The 26,452-nt window shown below is 41.9% G+C and overlaps 1 protein-coding gene across 2 annotated transcripts in view; it reads left to right on the top strand.

Moving 5' to 3' along the window:
- F13A1 (coagulation factor XIII A chain) overlaps window positions 1-26,452 on the top strand; it is a 184,333-nt gene that overhangs the window by 30,192 nt on the left and 127,689 nt on the right. For both annotated transcript variants that reach the window (XM_055262955.2, XM_063632444.1), the window contains exon 4: window positions 24,597-24,848. In XM_055262955.2, the coding sequence (XP_055118930.2) occupies window positions 24,597-24,848 (252 nt within the window). The remainder of the gene's footprint in view (window positions 1-24,596; window positions 24,849-26,452) is intronic.

Genomic DNA, 26,452 nt, shown 5'->3' on the forward strand with positions numbered 1-26,452 from the left:
GGAGCATTCCAAGAGGGCTACGAAGTATATACCGTCCGTGCAAGGAGGACGGCCTTCTTGATAGTCCAGGAGCTTATTGTTCTGCTGATGCACTCAAGCTTCTAGTGAGAAGGAAATATTTCCCTGAATCAAGTTTCTGGCTGCATTTGGAGTTTGGACACTACTCAGTTTCAAGGCTCTGGAGTTGTAAGGAGCTTGCAGCAGCAGGAAAGGCCATCAGGCAGGCCCATGAGGAATGTGCTCCCCTCATGGAATCAGTCTGTTGTTATTGCTTGGTTAGTGCCCAGGGTGGACAGGGGCCTTTTGTATTAAAGCAATTAATTTTACAAAAAGAGGAAGAAACCCTTATGTTTCTGTGACTAAAATGACGGAAATGAAGTAGTGGAGACAGCTGCAGTGGCATTTTCCACCAAACAGCTTTTCTATTTGTGCAACATATTTCTAAGTGATAGAAAATGACACACTCTCTCCATTACTTCACTTCCATCATTTCCATCATTTCAACCTTTTCTAACTTTCATATTTGTGAAACAAATTGCTTTAAACATGTCAAAGACATTCGAGTGGAGTGTTAGCCAAATTTTAAAAATAAAGATGATTCATAAAGACAGTGCTTGTGTTTATAGCCATCAAGACAAAATTTCAGGAAAAAAATCACAGTCCTAATTACTGAAGGCACAAGCATAAGGTAATCATATTTGGAAGTTAGAAACAAATCTCTTTTTGCTCTCTGTCTCTTTTCCCTTAGATTTATATGGGACGGTAAACCTGGCCTTGTGGTGCTCAATCATCCTTGCTTCAACGATTCACTAAGTAACCCCTTGCAAGTTGATTTCTCCAGCCTCTGGATTTATTTGCATTGTTATGCAATGGGTGGAACACCTCACTGCTGTTCTGCTCCTCAACAGTTAGTTCTATCTTCTCTTACAGCTGATGCTTCTTGAGGGGAAAGACCACCTTGTGTCTTTTGTTACAGATAGGATGTTGCCGAGAGTAGGGCAACCAGGAGGGTATCCCTTAGCATGTAATTTTGAAGAGTCGATATTGGTGCTCCAAACAAAGTTGGTTCAAAAATGTTTCTCTTAAGAAACTTAAAAACCTACATCACTGATGAGAAAAAAAAGGAAGGACATGAATATACAGGATAATTATACAAAAATTGGGTACATGTCTTGTTGTTGTTTAAAAGTTTTTTTAAAATTTTGAAACAAACTCCACTTTATAGAAAATTTACAAGACAAACCATACAAAGAACTGTTTTTTCCCAGAACCATTATTAGAGTTGTCAATCTGATGTCTCATCATCCCTGAATACTTTAGTGTGTACTACCTATGAGCAAAGACATTCTTCTGTGCAACCATCAAAATAAGGAAATTAACAGTGATATTTGATGGTAGTCTAATCTTTAGAACACATTTGAGTTTTTCTACTTGTTCAATAATGTACCTTATAGCAACAGAAGCTAGTCCAGGATCACGTGTTATATTTAGATGTCATGTCTCATGTTTTTAGTTTTCTTTAATTTGGAACAGATTCATAATCTTGCTTTGACTTTCATGATTTGACACTTTTGAACATTACAAGGCAGTAATTTTTAGAATGCCCCTCCATTTGGGTTTGACTGATGTTTCCTCACTTGATGTTAAAATCAAGTCACGTATCTTTCACAGGAAGATTGCAGAAATGATGCTGTGTTCTTCTCAGTACCTCCTACCTGGTTGCACATAACTTTTACAGATCCCATTACTGATGATGTTAACTTAACCACTCGATTAAGCTGGTGGCAAAGGTTGAGTGCCCAGGAAGTAGACTGTGAAATTAGCAGGCAAGCTGTCGATTAGGGAGTGCTGTTGGGATCCCTTCCTATGGAACGAAGGAGTACTGGGCAGTGGGGGAGTCAGGCTGCAATGCAGTCACACCAAAGGCCTCAGCTGACCTTCTACAAAACTCTGGAGCTGAGATGGCTCTTCATAGTTCTCCTGAGATGGGGACAAAGGGATGGGGCTTTGTTCCTCTGTAGTGATCAGTCACTGGATGTGAGCCACCCCTGCAATGAGGTGTGACCCTGGATGAGGCAGTTTTCTTCTGCTAAGGCAACTCCCAACAAGGGCTGAACCACCGAGGACTATTTTCTGTTATCACTCCCAGCAGCTGAGGATAAGCCTGTCTGTCATTTCCGAAGGTGTCTTGGGCAGGACATCACAGAGCCCAACACAGAGGTGGCTGTTGGGGTTGCCCTTGCAAAGTCACTCTTTGTTCCTTTTATGGTTAATAAGTACTTTATAGGAAATTATCTTGAGACTATAAAATCCCGTTTATTACCAAAATTATTATTGATAGAATGATTGATTAATACTAGGATGAATCCTGATTTTCTCTTTTAATTAAATAGGTTACTTAAATCTTTTATTATCATTAAATAACTTAATGTTCAAACAGCCTCGATTTTGCCAGTTGGCAACTGTTCCAACTAGTTTCAGTATCCTTACTTCCTCATTGTCTGGCACAGTAAGATGTTTCAGGCCCATTTTGAGTTTTCCCTGCACCTACCCTCAAAAGAACCATTTCTCTAAGGAGAACCATTTCTCCAAAGAACTCTTCTTCATTTTAATAGAAAGTAGTATTTAGAAACCAAGATCTAGGTCCTAGGTGTTCTCATTACTATTTTACCTCCTTTCAGTATTTCCCAATTCAACCTAGGTATATATCTCACTCACCATTCTTGTCACCTCTCTGTCATACCTATGGTGACCCCTGATTCATGACTCTTGTCCTCCATACATCTTTTTTTTTTTTAATTGAGATGGAGTCTCTCTCTGTCTCCCAGGCTGGAGTGCAGTGGCGTGATCTCGGCTCACTGCAAGCTCCGCCTCCCAGGTTCACACTATTCTCCTGCCTCAGCCTCCCCGGTAGCTGGGGACTACAGGCGCCCACCACCAGGCCTGGCTAATTTTTTGTATTTTTAGTAGAGATGGGGTTTCACCATGTTCGCCAGGATGGTCTCAATCTCCTGACCTCGTGTCCGCCCACCTTGGCCTCCCAAAGTGCTGGGATTACAGGCGTGAGCCACCGCGCCTGGCCGTCCTCCATACATTTTTTATCCTTGAGCTTGTCATTTACTGAGTCTTCACAATGTGCCAACAGTGTGCTTTGTGTTTGTGCTAATGTTGCTGTTGTAACAAAATAGCATAATCTTAGTGGCTTAAAACAACAAAGATTTATTATTTTGATATAAGGTATAACGATATATAAAAGGTGTAATGACATCTTAACTGAGCTCCTCCTACCTAGTGTCATCCCTTAGGGAGGAATCAGTGGAATTCAGATCCTGATTATTCTGGCTCTAAATGGTCCAGAATAATCAGGATCCAATGGCTGGTCCTGGTATACCTGGTCTGACACTGGGCCTGGGATCTGGAAAGCTCTTAGAAGAAATTACATTGAGACTGTAAAATCCCCTGAGCAAGAAGACAAGGTCTTCAGAATGTGAAGTAAAGAGCATGCCCTCTCCCAATTTTATGCAATGAATGAAATTCTACTATGACAATTTATTCATTTAAGATGTGAAGGAATTATTTTCTACAAAGTGTAAATCTGGAGGTAAGAAGAATTATTAGCACTCTTTTTTGGTTTTTTTTTTTTTGTTCTTTTTTGTCATTATTATATTTTAAGTTTTAGGGTACATGTGCACAATGTGCAGATTTGTTACATATGTATCCATGTGCCATGTTGGTGCGCTGCACCCATTAACTCATCATTCAGCATTAGGTATATCTCCTAATGCTGTCCCTCCCCCCTCTCCCCACCCCACAACAGTCCCCGGAGTGTGATGTTCACCTTCCTGTGTCCATGTGTTCTCATTGTTCAATTCCCACCTATGAGTGAGAACATGCGGTGTTTGGTTTTCTGTCCTTGCAATAGTTTACTGAGAATGATGGTTTCCAGTTTCATCCATGTCCCTAGAAATGACATGAACTCATCATTTTTTATGGCTGCATAGTATTCCATGGTGTATATGTGCCACATTTTCTTAATCCAGTCTATCGTTGTTGGACATTTGAGTTGGATCCAAGTCTTTGCTATTGTGAATAGTGCCGCAATAAACATACGTGTGCATGTGTCTTTATAGCAGCATGATTTATAGTCCTTTGGGTATATACCCAGTAATGGGATGGCTGGGTCAAATGGTATTTCTAGTTCTAGATCCCTGAGGAATCGCCACACTGACTTCCACAATGGTTGAACTAGTTTACAGTCCCACCAATAGTGTAAAAGTGTTCCTATTTCTCCACATCCTCTCCAGCACCTGTTGTTTCCTGACTTTTTAATGATGGCCATTCTAACTGGTGTGAGATGGTATCTCATTGTGGTTTTGATTTGCATTTCTCTGATGGCCAGTGATGATGAGCATTTTTTCATGTGTTTTTTTGGGTGCATAAATGTCTTCTTTTGAGAAGTGTCTGTTCATGTCCTTCACCCACTTTTTGATGGGGTTGTTTTTTTCTTGTACATTTGTTTGAGTTCATTGTAGATTCTGGATATTAGCCCTTCGTCAGATGAGTAGGTTGCAAAAATTTTCTCCCATTCTGTAGGTTGCCTGTTCACTCTGATGGTAGTTTCTTTTGCTGTGCAGAAGCTCTTTAGTTTAATTAGATCCCATTTGTCAATTTTGGCTTCTGTTGCCATTGCTTTTGGTGTTTTAGACATGAAGTCCTTGCCCATGCCTATGTCCTGAATGGTATTGCCTAGGTTTTCTTCTAGGGCTTTTATGGTTTTAGGTCTAACATGTAAGTCTTTAATCCATCTTGAATTAATGTTTGTATAAGGTGTAAGGAAGGGATCCAGTTTCAGCTTTCTACATATGGCTAGCCAGTTTTCCCAGCACCGTTTATTAAGTAGGGAATCCTTTCCCCATTTCTTGTTTTTGTCAGGTTTGTCAAAGATCAGATAGTTGTAGAGATGCGGCATCATTTCTGAGGGCTCTGTTCTGTTCCATTGATCTATGTCTCTGTTGTGGTACCAGTACCATGCTGTTTTGGTTACTGTAGCCTTGTAGTATAGTTTGAAGTCAGGTAGCATGATGCCTCCAGCTTTGTTCTTTGGGCTTAGGATTGACTTGGCAATGCAGGCTCTTTTTTGGTTCCATATGAACTTTAAAGTAGTTTTTTCCAATTCTGTGAAGAAAGTCATTGGTAGCTTGATGGGGATGGCATTGAATCTATAAATTACCTTGGGCAGTATGGCCATTTTCACGATATTGATTCTTCCAACCCATGAGCATGGAATTTTCTTCCATTTGTTTGTATCCTCTTTTATTTCATTGAGCAGTGGTTTGTAGTTCTCCTTGAAGAGGTCTTTCATGTCCCTTGTAAGTTGGATTCCTAGGTATTTGATTCTCTTTGAAGCAATTGTGAATGGGAGTTCACTCATGATTTGGCTCTCTGTTTGTCTGTGATTGGTGTACAAGAATGCTTGTGATTTTTGTACATTGATTTTGTATCCTGAGACTTTGCTGAAGTTGCCTATCAGCTTAAGGAGATTTTGGGCTGAGACAATGGGGTTTTCTAGATATATAATCATATCATCTGCAAACAGGGACAATTTGACTTCCTCTTTTCCTAATTGAATACCCTTTATTTCCTTCTCCTGCCTGATTGCCCTGGCCAGAACTTCCAGCACTATGTTGAATAGGAGTGGTGAGAGAGGTCATCCCTGTCTTGTGCCAGTTTTCAAAGGGAATGCTTCCAGTTTTTGCCCATTCAATATGATATTGGCTGTAGGTTTGTCATAGATAGCTCTTATTATCTTGAGATACATCCCATCAATACCTAATTTATTGAGAGTTTTTAGCATGAAGGATTGTTGAATTTTGTCAAAGGCCTTTTCTGCATCTGTTGAGATAATCATGTGGTTTTTGTCTTTGGTTCAGTTTATATGCTGGATTACATTTATTGATTTGCATATGTTGAACCAGCCTTGCATCCCAGGGATGAATCCCACTTGATGATGGTGGATAAGCTTTTTGATGTGCTGCTGGATTCGGCTTGCCAGTATTTTATTGAGGATTTTTGCATCAATGTTCATCAAGGATATTGGTCTGAAATCCTCTTCTTTGGTTGTGTCTCTGCCAGGCTTTGGTATCAGGGTGATGCTGGCCTCATAAAATGTGTTAGGGAGGATTCCCTCTTTTTCTGTCAATTGGAATAGTTTCAGAAGAAATGGTACCAGTTCCTCCTTGTACCTCTGGCAGAATTCGGCTGTGAATCCATTAGGTCCTGGACTTTGGTTGGTTGGTAAGCTACTGATTATTGCCACAATTTCAGAGCCTGTTATTGGTCTATTCAGAGATTCAACTTCTTCCTGGTTTAGTCTTGGGAGGGTGTATTTGTGGAGGAATTTATCCATTTCTTCTAGATTTTCTAGTTTATTTGCGTAGAGGTGTTTATAGTATTCTCCAATGGTAGATTGTATTTCTGTGGGATTGGTGGTGATATCTCCTTTATCATTTCTTATTTCATCTATTTGATTCTTCTCTCTTTTCTTCTTTATTAGTCTTGCTAGCAGTCTATCAATTTTGTTGATCTTTTCAAAAAACCAGCTCCTAGATTGATTAATTTTTTCAAGGGTTTTTTGTGTCTCTAATTCCTTCAGTTCTGCTCTGATTTTAGTTATTTCTTGCCTTCTGCTAGCTTTTGAATGTGTTTGCTCTTGCTTTTCTAGTTCTTTTAATTGTGATGTTAGGGTGTCAATTTTGGATCTTTCCTGCTTTCTCTTGTGGGCATTTAGTGCTATAAATTTCCCTCTACACACTGCTTTGAATGTGTCCCAGAGATTCTGGTATATTGTGTCTTTTTTTTTTTTTTTTTTTTGAGACGGAGTCTTGCTCTGTCACCCAGGCTGGAGTGCAGTGACACAGTCTCGGCTCACTACAAGCTCCGCCTCCCAGGTTCATGCCATTCTCCTGCCTCAGCCTCCCGAGTAGCTGGGACTACAGGTGCCCGCCACTGCGCCCAGCTAATTTTTTGTATTTTTAGTAGAGATGGGGTTTCACCATGGTCTCGATCTCCTGACCTCATGATCCGCCCACCTCGGCCTCCTAAAGTGCTGAGATTACAAGCATGAGCCACCGCACCCGGCCTTATGTTGTGTCTTTGTTCTCGTTGGTTTCAAAGAACATCTTTATTTCTGCCTTCATTTCATTATGTACCCAGTAGTCATTCAGGAGCAGGTTGTTCAGTTTCCATGTAGTTGAGCAGTTTTGAGTGATTTTCTTAATCCTGAGTTCTAGTTTGATTGCACTGTGGTCTGAGAGACAGTTTGTTATAATTTCTGTTCCTTTACATTTGCTGAGGAGAGCTTTACTTCCAACTATGTGGTCAATTTTGGAATAGGTGTGATGTGGTGCTGAAAAAAATGTATATTCTGTTGATTTGGGGTGGAGAGTTCTGTAGATGTCTATTAGGTCCACTTGGTGCAGAGCTGAGTTCAATTCCTGGGTATCCTTGTTAACTTTCTGTCTCGTTGATCTGTCTAATGTTGACAATGGGGTGTTAAAATCTCCCATTATTATTGTGTGAGAGTTCAAGTCTCTTTGTAGGTCACTCAGGACTTGCTTTATGAATCTGGGTGCTCCTGTGTTGGGTGCATATATATTTAGGATAGTTAGCTCTTCTTGTTGAATTGATCCCTTTACCATTATGTAATGGCCTTCTTTGTCTCTTTTGATCTTTGTTGGTTTAAAGTCTATTTTTCCAGAGACTAGGATTGCAACCCCTGCCTTTTTTTATTTTCCATTTGCTTGGTAGATTTCCTCCATCCCTTTATTTTGAGTCTATGTGTGTCTCTGCACATGAGATGGGTTTCCTGAATACAGCACACTGATGGGTCTTGACTCCCTATCCAATTTGCCAGTCTGTGTCTTTTAATTGGAGCATTTAGCCCATTTGCATTTAAAGTTAATATTGTTATGTGTGAATTTGAACCTGTCATTATGATGTTAGTTGGTTATTTTGCTCGTTAGTTGATGCAGTTTCTTCCTAGCCTCAATGGTCTTTACAATTTGGCATATTTTTGCAGTGCCTGGTACTGGTTGTTCCTTTCCATGTTTAGTGCGTCCTTTAGGAGCTCTTTTAGGGCAGGCCTGGTGGTGACAAAATCACTCCGCATTTGCTTGTCTGTAAAGTATTTTATTTCTCCTTCACTTATGAAGCTTAATTTGGCTGTATATGAGATTCTGGGTTGAAAATTCTTTTCTTTAAGAATGTTGAATATAGGCCCCCACTCTCTTCTGGCTTGTAGAGTTTCTGCCGAGAGATGAGCTGTTAGTCTGATGGGCTTCCCTTTGTGGGTAACCCGACCTTTCTCTCTGGCCGCCCTTAACATTTTTTCCTTCATTTCAACTTTGGTGAATCTGGTAATTATATCTTTGTGGTGTTCTCTGTATTTCCTGAATCTGAATGTTGGCCTGCCTTGCTAGATTGGGGAAGTTCTCCTGGATAATATCCTGCAGAGTGTTTTCCAACTTGGTTCCATTCTCCCCGTAACTTTCAGGTACACCAATCAGATGTAGGTTTGGTCTTTTCACATAGTCCCATATTTCTTGGAGGCTTTGTTCGTTTCTTTTTATTCCTTTTTCTCTAAACTTCCCTTGTCGCTTCATTTCATTCATTTCATCTTCTATCACTGATACCCTTTCTTCCAGTTGATCGCATCAGCTACTGAGGCTTCTGCAATCTTCAGGTAGTTCTCGAAACTTGGCTTTCAGCTCCATCAGCTCCTTCAAGCCCTTCTCTGCGTTGGTTATCTTAGTTAATCATTCATCTATTGTTTTTCAAAGTTTTTAACTTCTTTGCCATTGGTTTGAATTTCCTCCCGTAGCTCAGAGTAGTTTGATCGTCTGAAGCCTTCTTCTCTCAACTCGTCAAAGTCATTCTCCATCCAGCTTTGTTCCGTTGCTGGTAAGGAAGTGCGTTCCTTTGGAGGAGGAGAGGTGCTCTGCTTTTTAGAGTTTCCAGTTTTTCTGCTCTGTTTTCTCCCCATCTTTGTAGGTTTTTCTACTTTTGGTCTTTGATGATGGTGATGTACAGATGGGTTTTTGGTGTGGGTGTCCTTTCTGTTTGTTAGTTTTCCTTCTAACAGACAGGACCCTCAGCTGCAGGTCTGTTGGAGTTTGCTAGAGGTCCACTCCAGACCCTGTTTGCCTGGGTGTCAGCAGCGGTGGCTGCAGAACAGCGGATTTTCGTGAGACCGCGAATTCAGCTGTCTGATCATTTCTCTGGAAGTTTTGTCTCAGAGGAGTACCTGGCCGAGTGAGGTGTCAGTCTGTCCCTACTGGGGAGTGCCTCCCAGTTAGGCTGCTCGAGGGTCAGGGACCCACTTTATGAGGCAGTTTGTCCGTTCTCAGATCTCCAGCTGTGTCCTGGGAGAACCACTCCTCTCTTCAAAGCTGTCAGACAGGGACATTTAAGTCTGCAGAGGTTCCTGCTGTCTTTCTGTTTGTCTGTGCCCTGCCCCCAGAGGTGGAGCCTACAGAGGCAGGCAGGCCTCTTTGAGCTGTGGTGGGCTCCACCCAGTTCGAGCTTCCTGGCCGCTTTGTTTACCTAAGCAAGCCTGGGCAATGGCGGGCGCCCCTCCCGAGCGTCTCTGCCGCCTTGCAGTTTGATCTGAGACTGCTGTGCTAGCAATCAGTGAGACTCCGTGGGCGTAGGACCCTCTGAGCCAGGTGCGGGACACAATCTCCTGGTGTGCCGTTTTCCAAGTCCGTTGGAAAGCGCAGTATAAGGGTGGGAGTTTCCCAGTTTTCCAGGTGCCGTCTGTTACCCCTTTCCTGACTAGGAAAGGGAACTCCCTGACCCCTTGCACTTTCCAAGTGAGGCAATGCCTCGCCCTGCTTTGGCTCGCTCAGGGTGCGCTGCACTGACTGTCCTGCACCCGCTGTTTGGCACTCCCTAGTGAGATGAACCCGGTACCTCAGATGGAAATGCAGAAATCACCCATCTTCTGCCTTGCTCACGCCAGGAGCTGTAGACCGGAGCTGTTCCTATTCGGCCATCTTGGCTCCACCCTCGCACTCTTCTTAGACATTAGCATTTTAGAAAAATGAATTTATTAGACTCTTGCCATTAACTGTTAGCTGAGAGCAGTTCCCTTAGAATGAGTTGCCAAATGTCTGTTTTCATGGGGAGCCATGTGATGTTCAGTGACTAGGTGCTGCCAGGGAAGGCTGGCCCAGATGAGTCCCAAAGTGAGGATTCTCCAGCCACTCTGCAAACAGTATGAAACTCCAGCGTACATGCTTAAAGCACTCTGGAATTTGAGTAGTAGCAGATGTTTTAGACAAAATTGCACTGTGCCACTTTCCAAAGCCCTGGAATTGGGTGTTATTTATGGAAGGCGATATTGTACCCCTTCAAGCCCACAAATAAAGAGGTACTCAGCAGTGACCTTTATTAAAGGCAAATCGTGGGGAACACATGACCAGAGGAAATGAGAGAAGATTGGAATATATTCCAGGGCCTTAAAAAGATGTCAAGAACATTTGTGTTCCCCCACAAGGCATCCTTAGGCAAGGATGGTCCAACCTCACTACTGTTTCTTTACATCCCTGTGTTTCAACTGCATCCATGGTCTCTTGTATTGTTTATCTATGTCACTTGCAAAAAACTAGGCTTGAATACAGTTTTTTAAAAGTGATGCTTTTAAATATAAGCAGTAATCAACTTATGAAGGAACAATGAACATCTATAGTAAGCAAATAAACATCCACACATAAATATACATATGAATAAACAAAATGCAAATGTGTGTCATTCTTTCTGCCAATCCTTTGAGTTCCATATTTGTTGTCATGTAGTTAATAAAGTCGTTGACTTCCCCCACAGTCTACTACTCTTGCTCTGCTATTCTCATGTGGCATTAGTATTATGAATTAAATTACAGTCTAAACTTGCATATTTAATTATAAACCCATTGAGCACAGGAAATGTATCATAGCTCAGCACATTCACCACCCTGTCTCCTCCAGATTAAGTGATGTCACTCTGTTCATCATAAGTACCAGTAAATATGTGTTTAAATAAATGTTTATTGGGTATGTGTTGTAAATATCCACTTGTAGGTTAATATTAGATGGACTGCACCATACTCCTTAGAATGTTTTCTATGTTGATTTTTGTTCTTCCAATAATTGCTTTAATCTCTGGCAATGCAATCTCATTTAACACTTGCTTTTATATATTGCATTCATATATACTCCAAAGATAAACAAATGCTTTATCAGAATTACCAGTGATTTATTCTTATTCTCATTATTGTTGCTATTCAGTTATCAACAAGAATTGACTGTTTTAGCAAAAATGTCATCAGTTGGCCTGTTTTGTTTGGAAGACATTCAGCTAAACTTTTTATGTTTGTTGGCTACTGACACTTTATTTTTTAAGTCAGTTGCCATGATTTTAACGAAATGAGCCTTTCTTGTAAAACCTAGAAGCCTCATCCTGCTCATATAATGGATGGAACACAAGCAAATGAGCAAATGGTGCTTTGGTTCCATAGACTTGCCATTTGCTGGGGGAAATTCAGTTGTTGTAGGAGAGAAGTCTTTACGGCATGTGTTCTGAGCTGACTGAGAACATGAAAGAGATGGGTCTCGGAGCTGCTAACTGCAATGCATCTGGTTAGTGACCTTCATGTTCAGTGCAAAGTGTGCCTCCCCACCAAGTCCCTCTCCACCCCTTGGGCTTCCAGACCCCAGCACGAGGGGTCAGAAACCCAAGAACTATGGAAATATTCTTTGTCAATTGAAAGAATTGCATAACAGTTGGGGTCAGATGGGGCAAAAAGCTGTGTATGCAGTTTGGTTTATAACTGTGAAATCCAGCAAACTACAATAAATTAGACATTGTGACACCAACATTCTATTTCTCTCGCATCTCTAGATCTTGAAGAGTTTAACCTCCATGGATTGATAGAATAACAGAGTCTTGTTTAAACTCATGCCAAGGAAGGGCTGGAAACTGCCCTAGAAACAATGGTCATGTAGATGAACTTTGTGCTTCTGGTGGCCACATTTTTTATACCATGTCCCCTGAGCAAGTTTCCCTATTTCCAACCTCCACTTTCCTCCCTATTTCCAACACCCAGTTCCAGCTTTTAGGAAAGGTACATAGTGCAACAAATTTAAGCAAACACATTGCCTTTCCCAGGGATATAAACATTTCAGCATCATCTCTAAGTTCTCTTCTGTTGGTAGGATTTTTATTACCAACAAGCAAAGGGGGTATATTGAGAGGTCAAGAGATCTTCATAGCAATCCCGATTGCTCCCCTGCAGTCTTCACAGAACAACCAAAGTGATTTTTTAAACGAACTTAAAGCAGACCATGCCTCTTTTCTAGTGACTGCTTTTCCCAATCAGAATAAGATCCAAAGTCCTACAAAGCCCTGCTTGATCTGGCTGTCTCTGACGTCATCTTCCATGGTTTCCCCTGCTCCAGGAACTTTCTCATCTCCCACAATTCCCCTGCTCAGGCACTGTCACCTCCCACAATTCCCTCTGCTCCAGGTGTCTTATCTCCCACAATTCCCTCTGCTCAGGCACCTCATCTCCAACAATTCCCTCTGTCCCAGGCATCTTATCTCCCACAATTCTCTCTGCTCAGGCACCTCATCTCCCACAATTCCCTCTGCCCCAGGCATTTTATCTCCCCCAATTCCCCTGCTCAGGCACCTCATCTCCAACAACTCCCTCTGTCCCAGGCATCTTATCTCCCACAATTCCCTCTGCTCAGGCACCTCATCTCCCACAATTCCCTCTGCCCCGGGCATCATACCTCCCCCATTTCCCCTGCTCAGATACCTCACCTCCCACAGTTCCTCTGCTTCAGGCACATTGGCCTCCTCAAGCATGCCAAGTACCACCTCCCACAGGGTCTTTGCACTGATGACACCCGTCCCCTGATATTTGCACTGCTCATTCCCTCACTTTTCTCAAGTCTCTTCTCAAATGTCTCCTCTGGCCACTGTCTCTAAATTAGTAACCCCAACTCTGTCCCTCTCTGTCCCCTTAAGCTTCTCTAGTCATTTTTTCATAGCACTTGTCTCCGTTTGACATATCATATGTTTATTTGTTTATTGTCCACATATTCCCACTAGACTATACACTCCATGAATCTTTATGTGTTGACACTGCTGTATTCTCAGTACCTAGAACAGTGCCTGGCACTTAAATGGTGCTTAATAAATAAGCTGTTGACGAAAAAAATCCTGAATCATGCCACATCAACAGTTACTTGTTAATTGAAAAATCACAAATCTATACATTTGGAAAGGAGTCTTTATTTCTTATAAAAGGTTACAGCCTGCAGAGTGACCATCCAGACAGGCTGAGAAGCACAGCCTCTGGCAGAGGCTGAAAGGTGGGCACTTCAAGGGAAAGGAAGATGGAACAGGAATTTATGCTGAACTGGTTGGCCAAATATACATATTCAACAGATTACAGGAGGAGCTATGAACATTTATGAAGAGGGTCTTTATGCATACTGAATAAACATGCATGTTACGTGTGACCCATGTTCACTTTGGGGTGAGACTTAACATTTATATGTGCTTCAGTTAGGCCCTATACATCAAAAGGTGAAGCAGGGACAGGAATGCATTGAAGTGTGCAGCTTCGGTAAATCGGCCAGAACCAGTCCATGGTTGATAATCTCTTACCAGGAGAAAGATGCTGAAATCAATCTCTTATGCAATCACAGCTGCAGTAGTGGCTGGTGAAATGTGAGTTAGTGAGTCAGCATCTGGTAGTGGATGAACTGTAGTTGTTTCAACATTGTTCATCTTGAGACCAGGCCTCGTTTAGCTGCTAGACAAAAAGAAAAGCTTTGTGGCAGTTAGAACATAGTTTATTCTTTAAATGCAGGGGTTCGTGACTTAATCCTTGGCTGGTGTGGCCTTGGGTCTCATTTATAATTAGATATTTTATTGCCACAGTGTCAGTCTTATGATCTCTATTTTAACATTGATTCTGTTCAATTGTGTCTAAACAGCAAAAGGAAAGGGAATATAGTGAGGTGTGTACCACCTCCCATCCCATCATGGCTGCGGCTCAGTTTTAAATGTTTCTCTGGGGTCCCCTTAGCCAAGAAAGAGTCTGTACAGTTGGTTGGGAGGGGGGTGGGGGATACGATTTTACTTTTAGTTCTCACACCTTATTCACTACCTGTGTGGTTATGCTCAGAAATAAAAATAAAATAAGTTTAGTAAGATTTCTTTGCTGTTATAGCCATCAGACACCGTATAATATGGAGAATAATAATAATTTGTTCAGTTTATGAAATGCCCTTCACACACACTATTGTTTAATCCTCATCTTCTGGAATGCCCATTTTACAGATGGAAAATGCACTGAGAGGGTTCATTAGCCTCCCCAGTCACAGCTCTGGACCAAGCTGTCCTGGGTTCAAATGATTGTTCTGCATCCTGATAGCTGTGTAGCCTAGAGCTAGTTACTTAAGTTACCTGAGCCTCAGTTTCCCCATATATAAAATGGACATAACCCTTACAGCTGATAGGAGAGCGAATAGAAACTGCTCTAGATTTGTAAGCAGTGAGAGCTTAATGGAGGCAATTTGGTACACAGGTGAGTGAATGTCTAAGAAGCCAAACAAGCGACATGGTGAGGCAACCCAGGAATTAGAAACAGTAGTAAACTGCCACCACACCAGGAGCTGGAGGCACAAGGAGGAGGAGGCCCCATCAGAACCCAAAAGGCATCAGCAGGTGCTGGAGCCATGGAGGAGACTCACACTCTCACCTCAAGACAGAGAGAGCACAGGAGACACACCCTGACATCTCCCCTCCTCCTGCTTCCAATCCTCTCTTTGGCCAAACCTACCTGGAAGTCAGAGAGCAGAGGAGCGTGGGAACATGGCTTCCTGTGGAACCTGACAGAGGGTTCTAGGGGTGCAGGCAATAGGTCTGAGAGCAACCACTCAGTCAATAGGTGGAGTCGCTGAGACAAACTGTAAGTGGTTGTTATTCCCGAACGGACAACAGGAAACACAAGTCCAGATTCTCTGACTCCTGTTCTTCCTGGTCCTTCGGGATTGAATGGGCAACGTGAACAAATCTGCAGTGTAATGTTGTACTCTGTAACCAACTTTGTCTACATTGTAGAGCATTTTCTGCTGGTTGTTTTTTCTTAAAGACTAAAAATATCCTGTCTTCTCTTAAATGAGGCAACACACATGTGGGTTAGGGAATTTCCAGAAAACTAGCTTCCTGGAGTAAATTTGTATCGCAGTTAACAACACCGGGTCCTAACTTTTGGAGCAAACTCCTCATAAAGCACCATGTTCTCCCATGCTTGAAGCTTAGTCTGGAATCTTTGGGTTAGAGGGAATGACTGGTTCATGGCCGTATCTCACTTAAAACAGTGCCTGGGGCCAGGCACAGTGGCTCACGCCTGTAATCCCAGCACGTTGAGAGGCCAAGGCGGGTGGATCTCTTGAGGTCAGGAGTTCAAGACCAGCCTGGCTAACATGGCAAAACTCTCTATCTACTAAAAGTACAAAAATTAGTGGGTGTAGTGGCGCACACCAGTAGTCCCAGCTACTTGGGACGCTGAGGCAGGAGAATCACTTGAACCTGGAAGGCGGAGGTTACAATGAGCTGAAATGGCACCCCTGCACTCCAGCCTGGGCAACAGAGCAAGACTCTGTCTCAAAACGAAACAAAAACAAACACAGAAACAAAAAAACAGTGCCTGGCACCTTGTAGGCACTGAAAAACTCTTTGAAGAATGAACAAGACCTGGGGTCGCCTATGGCTCTGCCCCCTTACTTAATGCCAACATCAAATACCTGTTGCCTCCACTTCCTTCTTCCGCTGGCACCCCTCCACTTACCTTCCCCCAAGAGTCAGTCAAAGACACCATGACGCCTCCCTTGAGCACTTCAGCACCCTCTGGTTTCCTTGTTCCACTCTTGTCCCTCTCAAACCCTTTTCCATCTTGCAGACAGATTGATCTTTGTAAAATGTAATCTCACCAGACCACTGAAGCTTTTCAATGGCTCCTGCCCCATCTCCATCCCCTCCCTAGGACACACTCTACATACCTTTGCACAGCGTTGGAGTTCCCTGTGCTTTTTACCCTCCCTGGGTCAAATGCTTCTTCTGCCACAGGTATCCTAAGTTTCCTGCCATTCCCTTTATGCACCATCCTTTCCTTATTCTCTCAGTTGGTTATTCCCCCAGCTAGGAAGACTCTTCCCCACCTTGTCCACCTTTAAGATTGTATCCCAAAACTACATTCTCTGAGGAATCTTCTTCGACTTCCACAGACACTGTTAGCCACTTCTTCCTCTGGGTTTCCACACTGTGTTCCTCGTGACCAGTAGTTCCAGGAAGAGGCTGGCATGCTGTAGGAATGTTTAAAATGCATGCACATTTTGTTGAAGGGGCTTCACAGTCCTCTTTCTCAAATTCTTAGAGAGAAATTCTCCTATCTCAATGCTGTCCATATTTTCTCTGAATTTCATGTTATGTTCTTACTTCCTGTGAATGCCACTGGCATCATCCTGAGACAGGGTGTCCTATGTTCATATTCCTGCCTTGGTTAGCCATCTAAGTGGTGCACTTCCTAAAGCCAGGAACCAGATAGTCAGCATCCGTTGACAACCTCATGATTTCTTTGATTCACTCAAAGAGCCTAGCACAATGCTGGTTTCATGTATATCTCACAAAATTACACCTTACCTTTACTCCAAAAGAGGTTTTAAATGATGTAGGAAGCATTGAAAGAAAAGTGAAATAAAATCAAGGTAGAAAAGACACCTTAACAAGTACCTAGCTTCCATTTGCCAAATATTTATTGAGCACCTACTACGTTCCAAACATCATGCAAGCTGCTGGGTATACAAAGTTAAACAAAACTCAATCTCTGTCTTCACAAAGCTTCCCCCCAACCCTTCCTAAGTTTGCCTGAGCTAGAATAAACATGGCCAGGAAGGTCTCTTTTCTTTAGGAAACATCTGGAAATAGGTATGTAATCTGCCAATGGAAACTTAGCAATGGAAAGGACAGATTTCTACAGTCCTCAGAGAGATGATTTGCTTTTGAATACTTGTGTTTCTCTCCTCTTAGTTGCTATCATCCATGATTTCTGTGCCTTTTTGATTGTTTCTTTTTTGGTGGTGGCATTTTGGTTTTGTAGTTGGTAACCTGGTATTTCTAAGAGTTATTCGGGAACTTATTCCCCCTTGGTCTCAGCATACTCCCTTTCCATCCTAAGACTGTTAGCACAAGTTTTGCTTCCTTTTCCAAAGCAACTGTATTCACACTTCCAGCACTGCCACATACATCATGCTGTCACCTTCATACTTCAAGGGCCCATTTGGAAATTGATTGATTATTTTGAATATGAAAGGTGCGCCTTGGGAAAAACAAATGAATCAAATGGAAAAATGAATTAACATCATGAAATTTACCTTCTCAGCTGAAGACATCATATATTCCTGTGTTCCTTAGAGACAATCCTCTTATAAGAATGAACTCTTAAAGGAAGTCTGCAGGTAGATGGAGTGAGAGCTCAGCTTAAAATGTGTTTATATAAGGATGGAAAACACCCTTTGAGGAGGAAGCTTAGAAATAAAAATGTTTGTTTCTTGTGAGGGGTGCTTGGATTGAACACCCAGATTGCAGTGGGCATCTCATTCCAGAGCTTCTAACATCTCTATGATGATCTTAGTGGGGCTTGACATTTGCAGAGAGCTCAATTCAGCCTCATTGACATTTATTAGGTACCGACTGGGTACAAAACACTGTGACATTCCCTGGGAGCTATACAGACGTATTAGACAATGTCTTCAGTTCAGTTTAACAAGCGTAATAGATATCTAAGTGAATAAGGAGAAAAAGGTTTGTTTGGGCTTTTCTGGCAAATAATTGTTACAGGAAAAGGGGTCTTGGTGCAGACCCCAAGAGAGTGTTCTTGGATCTCATGCAGGAAGGAATTCAAGATGAGTCACAGAGAGCAGTGAGAAGAGATAGTTTATTAAAAGCTACTCCATTACAAAGTAAGGTATCCTCAGAAAGCAAGTGGAGGAATGCGCTGTCATTTTTTTAAGCTTTTCTTATATAGGGGTCTTGTCTATGTAAAGACTAAAGTAAGCTGTGCTTATGTGTGGGTAGGCTGACAGCATGACAAAATTTATTATTCTGTTGATTTAAAGAAAACTATCCTTGACATTTTAGTGTGTGAGTACATCAAAGCATAACTGTAATTCTCTTGAAAGTATATATCGTCATGGGTATCGGGACATCTGGACTTTCTCTTGTTGTAGGAGTTTGTCCTTGCAGGCATCACCAAGTTGTTTCCTTAGCTGTCAACATCTTAGGACCATTGGTTTTGATTGGCAAGGAAAGTAGTGCCTTGCTAGTTTTAAGATGAAGCTGATTTAAAAAGGTTGTGACCCTGGCTCTCCTACGTTCTTTTCCCTAACAGTATGGCCAGAAGTCTTCTTATTACTGAGCATAGCATATGAGGGGCATAGACTGCAGCCACTGGACTTAAAAATGACATACCCAAAACAGGAGAGAAGTGGGAGTGTCCTGAGTTATCAGCTTCTTTATTTTCGAGCACGAGAGGGAGCAGTGATTGATAGATGTGTCTACTCAGTCACTGATACCAACCCTGCTTGATGGCAAGTATGTTCTTCCAGGTCCTAGGCATGAGAGAGGTGGAGTCAGAACAGTTCTATTAGGAACAATATTCAACCATACTGAACATACCATGTGCTATTTGATGTCCTTTCTAGACTACCTGGGAACCTAATCACCACCTAGGACATTGTATTTTTTTTTTTTTTTTTTTTTTGAGACAGAGTCTCGCTCTGTGACCCAGGCTGGAGTGCAGTGGCGTGATCTCGGCTCACTGCAAGCTCCGCCTCCTGGGTTCACGCCATTCTCATGCCTCAGCCTCCCGAATAGCTGGGACTACAGGCGCCCAGGCGCCCACCACCATGCCCGGCTAATTTTTTTTTTTTTATTTTTAGTAGAGATGGGGTTTCACCATGTTAGCCAGGATGGTCTCGATCTCCTGACCTTGTGATCCGCCCGCCTCGGCCTCCCAAAGTGCTGGGATTACAGGCGTGAGCCACCGCGCCCAGCCTGGACATTGTATTTTTAATGTAAAAATATTTCAAAGCCATCAACTAACCCAAAAGGTTAATTTTTTAAAAGGCAATGAATTCTTCTAGTGGGCAGTACCAATGCAGGGCTTTGCGTGCAGTGGGCTGTCTGGTCTGTGGAATGCATTGAAAGGTTTAGAGGACATTTTCCCCAGGGTCACACAGCACTGAATCTGAGCTTCAGTTAGATTTCTCTTTCCTATCTTGTGAAGAATACTAATATCAAGAAACTGCGCACAAAGCTCAATCAAGCCTAGGTAGCTAAGGTTTGAAAAGAGTAACATCATAATGGAATTAAAGATTTTCATCTTCTTCCTCCTACATCCCAGCTGGGGGGATTAAGGTAGGTCCCTGTAAGGAGAGTGAGGCCCTCAGTAAAGGGACAATGAGATGTTCGAATATAGGCATATGGTCCAAGCGGCTTTTGCCTTAAAAACAATAGTTTTGTGGCCTCAATAATAATTCACAAATGGAAGCAAGCACTTAAACTAAGAGCATATGTTAATTTCTAGATCACTTGGGAAGATGGCACTAGTTTTTGATAAGTGTGAAAAAATGTAATCGGTAATTATAATATTTCCTCATGTTTAGTAGTCCAATTTCAAAGGCTGCAATTATTAAAAACAAAATGGGATTCCTTTCTTGGATGCTGTCTTTCCCGATTCTCTTTTTCTTGCCCTAATGTTTTTAACACAAAGTTGCATGATTTGGGGCAGAAAAACAATCTATCCAGGCATTATATACTTTAGGCAAACATGCATGGAGGTTCCCTGTATGGAGCCATGTTTCCCATCCAGATTGGGCCAAGGACAACTGATGGGCAGTCATGGATGTTGATGGATGGGTTTTCCAAGCCTAGCTGGATTGTGGTCTCATAACCATGCTGACTCCTGGGAATGAGAAGGGCTATTTAGTGAAATGAAATACTACTCTGTCACAACTTCCTCACTCACAATTCAATCATGGAGAGTACTTCCCCAGTGCTGTCACTGAAATCATTACATTCAGAATTAAACATGGTGTAACAGAGCAGTCAACAAGACCCTGAGGTTCTATTGGCACACCAGGTTCCACATTCCTAACCAGCTTTCCCATACAGGAATATGAAAAGCCTGCCAATCAGGATTCTTTTTCCTTCCTTTGGAATTCATCTCACTACTCCCTGTCCCTGATGAGCTTCCATACCCTGTTCCCGGGCCACGTGGCATCAGCCTATCAGCAGGATTGCTCAACCTTCACCCTTTGGCGTCTGACATTAATTTGGAAGCCTTCCCAACGCAAATCACAAAAAAATGAGTTGGCCCAGAGAGACCCTCGTGCAGGTTCTCTCCACCTGGTCTTCCTTCTCTTCACTCACTCAGTTGTTACCTCCTTTGATCCACACTTCTGGCTCACACAACTCTTATCCACGACAACATGTTTTCTCAATGTCCCTTTTCCTCATATTCCATAGGACTTTCCAGTTTTATTCTTCTCTTGCCTCCTTTCATCCCCCTAGATCCCTTTTGCCATTCTCCACCTTCCTCCACAGAGGAAGCATGACATGGGGCAAAGAGAACAGGCTTCCCTGTCCCCAGTTCTGTCTCCACCTCTGCCTAGCTACATGATGTGCACACACGACACCCTCACCAAGCCTCAGTTTCCCATCTGTAAAAATTTCCTCACAGAGGTTTTGTAAGGACCCCAAGAAACAAAACTTAATTCCTGTCACTTTATTTGCATCACTATGTGAACTGCCTTGGCAACTCTAAACAACTTTTGCAATCTTAACATTGAACATTTTAGCTATGAATCGTAAAATCAATAAAAAGCTACAAACTTCCTATGTTTTCAACACCCCCTGAGACTGTGGGGAATTTAGGAGACTTTAAGGAAACTAAAGATTGACCTACTAGTAGTATAGATGTTTGCGAATAGTTTAGAAACATATTTCTCCTTGGAAGGAGAAGCTAGGTGATGGTATTTTCTTCTTAGGCTCAAGTGTTAGACTCCAAGAGTCTATAATAAATCACTCCTTAAATAAATAAAATGTGAAATCCTCTAAGGCAGATGTTGGCAATTGTTTACTGTAAGGGCCAGCTACTGTGTTAGGCGTTGCAGACCATAGGTACTCTGTCACAACTACTCAACTCTGCTCTTACAACAGTAGAGTTGTACTGTAGCACAATAATACACAAGCAAATCAACATAACTGTGTTCCAATAAAACTTTATATAAACAGTAGGTAGGCTGGGCGCGGTGGCTCACGCCTGTAATCCCAGCACTTTGGGAGGCCGAGGTGGGCATATCACGAGGTCAGGAGATCAAGACCATCCTGGCTAACAAGGTGAAACCCCATCTCTACTAAAAATACAAAAATTAGCCGGGCGTGGTGGCAGTCACCTGTAATCCCAACTACTAGGGAGGCTGAGGCAGGAGAATGGCATGAACCTAGGGGGCGGAGCTTGCTGTGAGCCACGATTGCACCACTACATTCCAGCCTGGGCAACAGAGCAAGACTCCGTCTCAAAACAAAACAGAATAAAACAAAAAAAAAACAGTAGGTAAGCTACATTTGGCCCGCAGACTATAGTTTTCTAACCATTGCTCTAGGGGATGAATGGAGATTACAGTGATCATTAACGACTCAGAAAATCAGAAATTATGATTGAATGGGAGGTTTCAGGTGACTCCATTGATGATTCTGGAATTATTAAGGCTCTTTGGCTACTAATGAATGACAACACTTTTTTTTTTTTTTTTTTACTTCTACAAGTTCTCCTGATGGAAAAATCAGTCAGCTCAAGGTTTTTTAATTTGGGATAAACTGGCCTTTGAAATAGATTTGGGCTTTGATAGGTTTGTTGGCAATTGGTAAACCCATCCTAATTTCCCACCGATGGAGCAGAGAAGGATCACTTAGAGGAATCAGAAAGCTCAGGACAACAGAGAAGTAACGATAACTGCCAATTATTGAGCTGCCCTCCCCATCACAAACTATGACCACTATGATCTCCATTTTATAGAAGAAGCAAAGTTTTAGTTGACAGGGGATGAGTGCTTTGCCCGAGATCACACGGAAGTGTTAGAGCCAGCTGAACTGCTTTCCCCTTAGCCACAATATCACACAAGTAACGTACTTTCCTTGGGACATTCACCTTTCTTCAGATTCAGAACCAGAGAGGAAAAAAAAAAATCACCCCTTCTTCCTTCTGCCTTTACTTTCTAGTAGAAGTTATACTTAAAAAAAAAAACACACAATTTGCCAGGCATGCTGGCTCACACCTGTAAACCCAGTACTTTGGGAGGCCGAGGCGGGGGAACACCTGAGGTCAGGAGTTTGAGACCAGCCTGCCCTACATGGCGAAACCTCGTCTCTACTAAAAATACAAAAAGTTAGCCAGGCGTGGTGGTGGGTGCCTGTAATCCCAGCTACTTGGGAGGCTGAGGCAGGAAAAATGCTTGAACCCAGGAGGCAGAGGTTGCAGTGAGCTGAGACTGTGCCACTGCACTCCAGCCTGGGTGGCAAGAGTGAAACTCCTTCTCAAAAAAAAAAAAAAAAATTCAGCACCCCCTCAGCCAGCCCCTACTGTGTGCTAAGCATAAAACTTTCATTATATTATAAAATCTATTGTCTTTTTATTTCCCAAACTGGAAGCTAAGACAATTAAGTGATTTGCCTGAAGTTGCACCAGTAGTTAATTGTGGAGTCAGAATTTGACATAGTTCTCATCAACTCCAAACATTTTCAACTCATAGAGCTGCCATAGAGGTTAGTGTTAAACACTCTGACTCTCAAGCCAGATGGTCTAGGTTCGAATCTGAACTCCACTCTTTGCTAGTTGCATCACCCTAGGTAAGTTGCTTAATGACTCTGTCTTAGTTTCCTGATTTGTCAAATTAGGATGATGTTTATGGTTTCCTTCTCATCAGTTGTTATAGGGAATAAAGGGGTAATAAGAACATGGTAAGCCACATGCTTTGGCTTTTTCTGTGGAATATAAGCTCTATGAGCACAGAAGTTATTGTCTGTTTTCTTCACTGTTGTATCCTTAGCACTTAGGATAATGTCTAGCACACAGTAGGCAATATCAATATATGAATGAAAAATGTCAGAAGTAGTCTTTAAATTAGGTTATGACTGGGTTCAAAGTCAGCATGAAAAAGCATAGCTTTCCTTTTGCTTTACTATTTTTGTATAACTTGGATTTGATAGGTGAAATTTAATATGAGTCTTTGAAGTCTTAATTTAAAGTGTAACAGTGGAAACTAGTGATTGTCTTCATTCTTTCCATGTTCCCAACAAAAGTAGAAGTTAGTACAAAGGTGAAGCTTTTAAAACAAAAGTGGAAGTTAGCACAAAGGTGAAGCTGAGGTTGAGCACATAGCAGGTACAAAGAGTGCTTTCAGATGTACTTCTCTAGTTCTTTGCTATTCCCCAAAGTGTATCCTTACATAATTAGCTTTAAAATTCCTTTTGTCCCTTATTTTTTTTTAAAAAAATCTGTCATTAACATGTAGATTTTTATCTCTGTAAGTTTATTTTTTACTAAACTTGCATCTTTTTAAATATGATGTATTCTGAATCTAAATCAGTATTTAGTGACAACAGCTGCTGGGAACCACTGTAATAAATGAATTATGGGTCCCATTTACCTGGCAAGATTGCCTTTGATGTCTACACATCAACAGTGAAAGGGGTTCCAGAGAAAAACAAAGCCTCTGGGAGAAAGGGCAAGCTCATCCCAAGACTGAGTATGCACAAAGAGGGAGCAGAAACAGGAGATGGGTGCCTCTGGAACAAACATGCTTATGCAGCTGGGTTTATGGAGGGGCTCCTGAGAGGCTGAGTCCCATGTGTCTTCAAGAGCATTACTTAGATGCCATGGCATCTAGGCAGAAAACAATGTTTAAATCTGTGCTGGATTTACAAGTATATGTGATATTCATTCTGAGTGGTATAACCTACATCCCTAATAGCAAAGTGTTGAAGTTCTAATCTTTCTCAGTGGTTTGCACTGTGTAAATTATTATTTTCATTAAGATTAAGCATCCTCACAGAATTGCACAGCAGTAACTTATGTAACCACCTCCTTAGAATGTTCTCTCTCTGACAATATGCCTACCAAAGACTCTTTTAAAGATCTTTGAAATTAGTAATTAGGGAGGTTAAAATGGAGCACTGTTTGCTTGTCTTAATGTGGAATCCTCTACATGCTTTATAGAAAACAAATGAAGTGAATACGTTTTGCTCTTGAAGGTTCTCCTGCTTGCAATCAAAGTAATTTGCAGACTTGCCTGATTCGTATGTTTCTTCAAGTCAAGAATAATTCTAATGGATTACTCCTGTCCCTTCAGCTATAAGACAGCAGAGAACAAAAATGGCTTGTGAAATCAACCTAACAGAGTATTTCTTCTTTCTTCTCATAGGTCGCTACCCACAGGAGAACAAGGGAACCTACATCCCAGTGCCTATAGTCTCAGAGTTACAAAATGGAGAGTGGGGGGCCAAGATTGTCATGAGAGAGGACAGGTCTGTGCGGCTGTCCATCCAGTCTTCCCCCAAATGTATCGTGGGAAAATTCCGCATGTATGTTGCTGTCTGGACTCCCTATGGCATAATTCGAACCAGTCGAAACCCAGAAACAGACACGTACATCCTCTTCAATCCTTGGTGTGAAGGTAAGAGGCAGACATTTAGTTTTCTCATTTAAAAATTCACCTATTTGGCAGGGGGCCATGGCACATGCCTATACTCCCAGCTCTTTGGGAGGCCAAGATGGGAGGATCACTTGAGGCCAAGAGTTCGAGACCTAGTCTCTAAAAAATTAAAATTAAAAATTAGTTGGGTGTGGTGGTGCACACCTGTACTCCCAGCTACTTGGGAGGCTGAAGTGGGAGAACTGCTTGAGTTCAGGAGTTGGAGGTTACAGTGAGCAATGATTGTGCCACTGTACTCCAGCCTGGGCAACAGAGCAAGACTCCATCTTTGAAAGAAGAAAAAAAAAATCTCATATATTTCCAATACATCTCTTTTTGGAGGGGTAGTAAGATTATTCTAAATACATAAGCCTTTCCTACATATAGCATTTTTAATGATTCAAAGAGAAAGATAGAAAATTCATCCTCCATGTGTATGAGGATAAAACCTCTATATGTGAAGTCAATGCTGCTATACATTTATTTCACTATTAATTGGAGATTGTCTAAAGGTGCAGTTAGTTATTTGTGGAGCTATTTAATTGCAGTTTTGTAATTAAAAGTAATTGCAAAAATCGCAATTACTTTTGCACCAACCTAATATATGTTGACAGTATAACCTCTGTACACTATTACTCTGTAAACAAATTGGGCTTATTAAACTTGATTATCAAAAGCATTAGAGTCTGTAACTCTGACTTTAGAAAAATAAAGTCGACACTGTTCATAGTAGAACTAACCTCTCTATCCCCCTACTTTAAGAACAGAAAGTCTGTATATCTAAAGGATTCCACAAAGTTGTTTATGTGCATAGTGGGTGCAAAGTTTGCAAACCATAATTCTGGATGTGCAAAGATGTAGCTGTACTTTAATATAACTTGATCTCTAGTGCTATTTTCGGTCTTCCTTTCTGTCTGCGGCAGAAGCTTAATCTAGTTATATTCAAATAAAACTCAGTCAAGTTCAATGATTTCTCTATCAATTCTGTTTTGTGCCTCAGTCACACACAGCATTTTCTCCTCATCTTCATCTCTGCCCTTTCGTGCCTCTCCCCTGCTCCCATACTTTGTACGAAGCTGTTTTAAGTTCCAGAGGCAGATGCAGATGTTGCAGCAGCATCGATGCTGGAGAGACCACTTCTAGGTCCTAGAAAATAAGGCAGTGAAAGATATAAAAGCTCACATGGCACAGGAGACTTCCCATGGCACCCTACCCCATATACACTGCTCTCTAACATCATCCAAAATGAGCCCATATTATTGCTGATTTTGAATGATCCTTGTATGTGAAAGTCACATTTGAATCAGGGTTAATCTGTCCTAGATATAGGTAAGTGGACAACAATATTTGCTACTCATCTAGAACATACACTTTGGTCCTACTGATCTTTTCTTTGTTTTATATTTATATTTATTTACTTTTTGTTGAGACGTGGTCTCACTATGTTGTCAAGGCTGGTCTCGAACTTTTGGGCTCAAGCAGTGCTCCTGCCCGAGCCTCCCAAAGTGTCGGGATTACAGTCATGAACCACCATGCCCAGCATGGCTTGGGAATTACCTGTTCCACTAGTGTTGGCAAAAGGCGCC

This window comes from Symphalangus syndactylus, chromosome 23, assembly GCF_028878055.3.
Source record: "Symphalangus syndactylus isolate Jambi chromosome 23, NHGRI_mSymSyn1-v2.1_pri, whole genome shotgun sequence".
NCBI classification, from domain to species: domain Eukaryota; kingdom Metazoa; phylum Chordata; class Mammalia; order Primates; family Hylobatidae; genus Symphalangus; species Symphalangus syndactylus.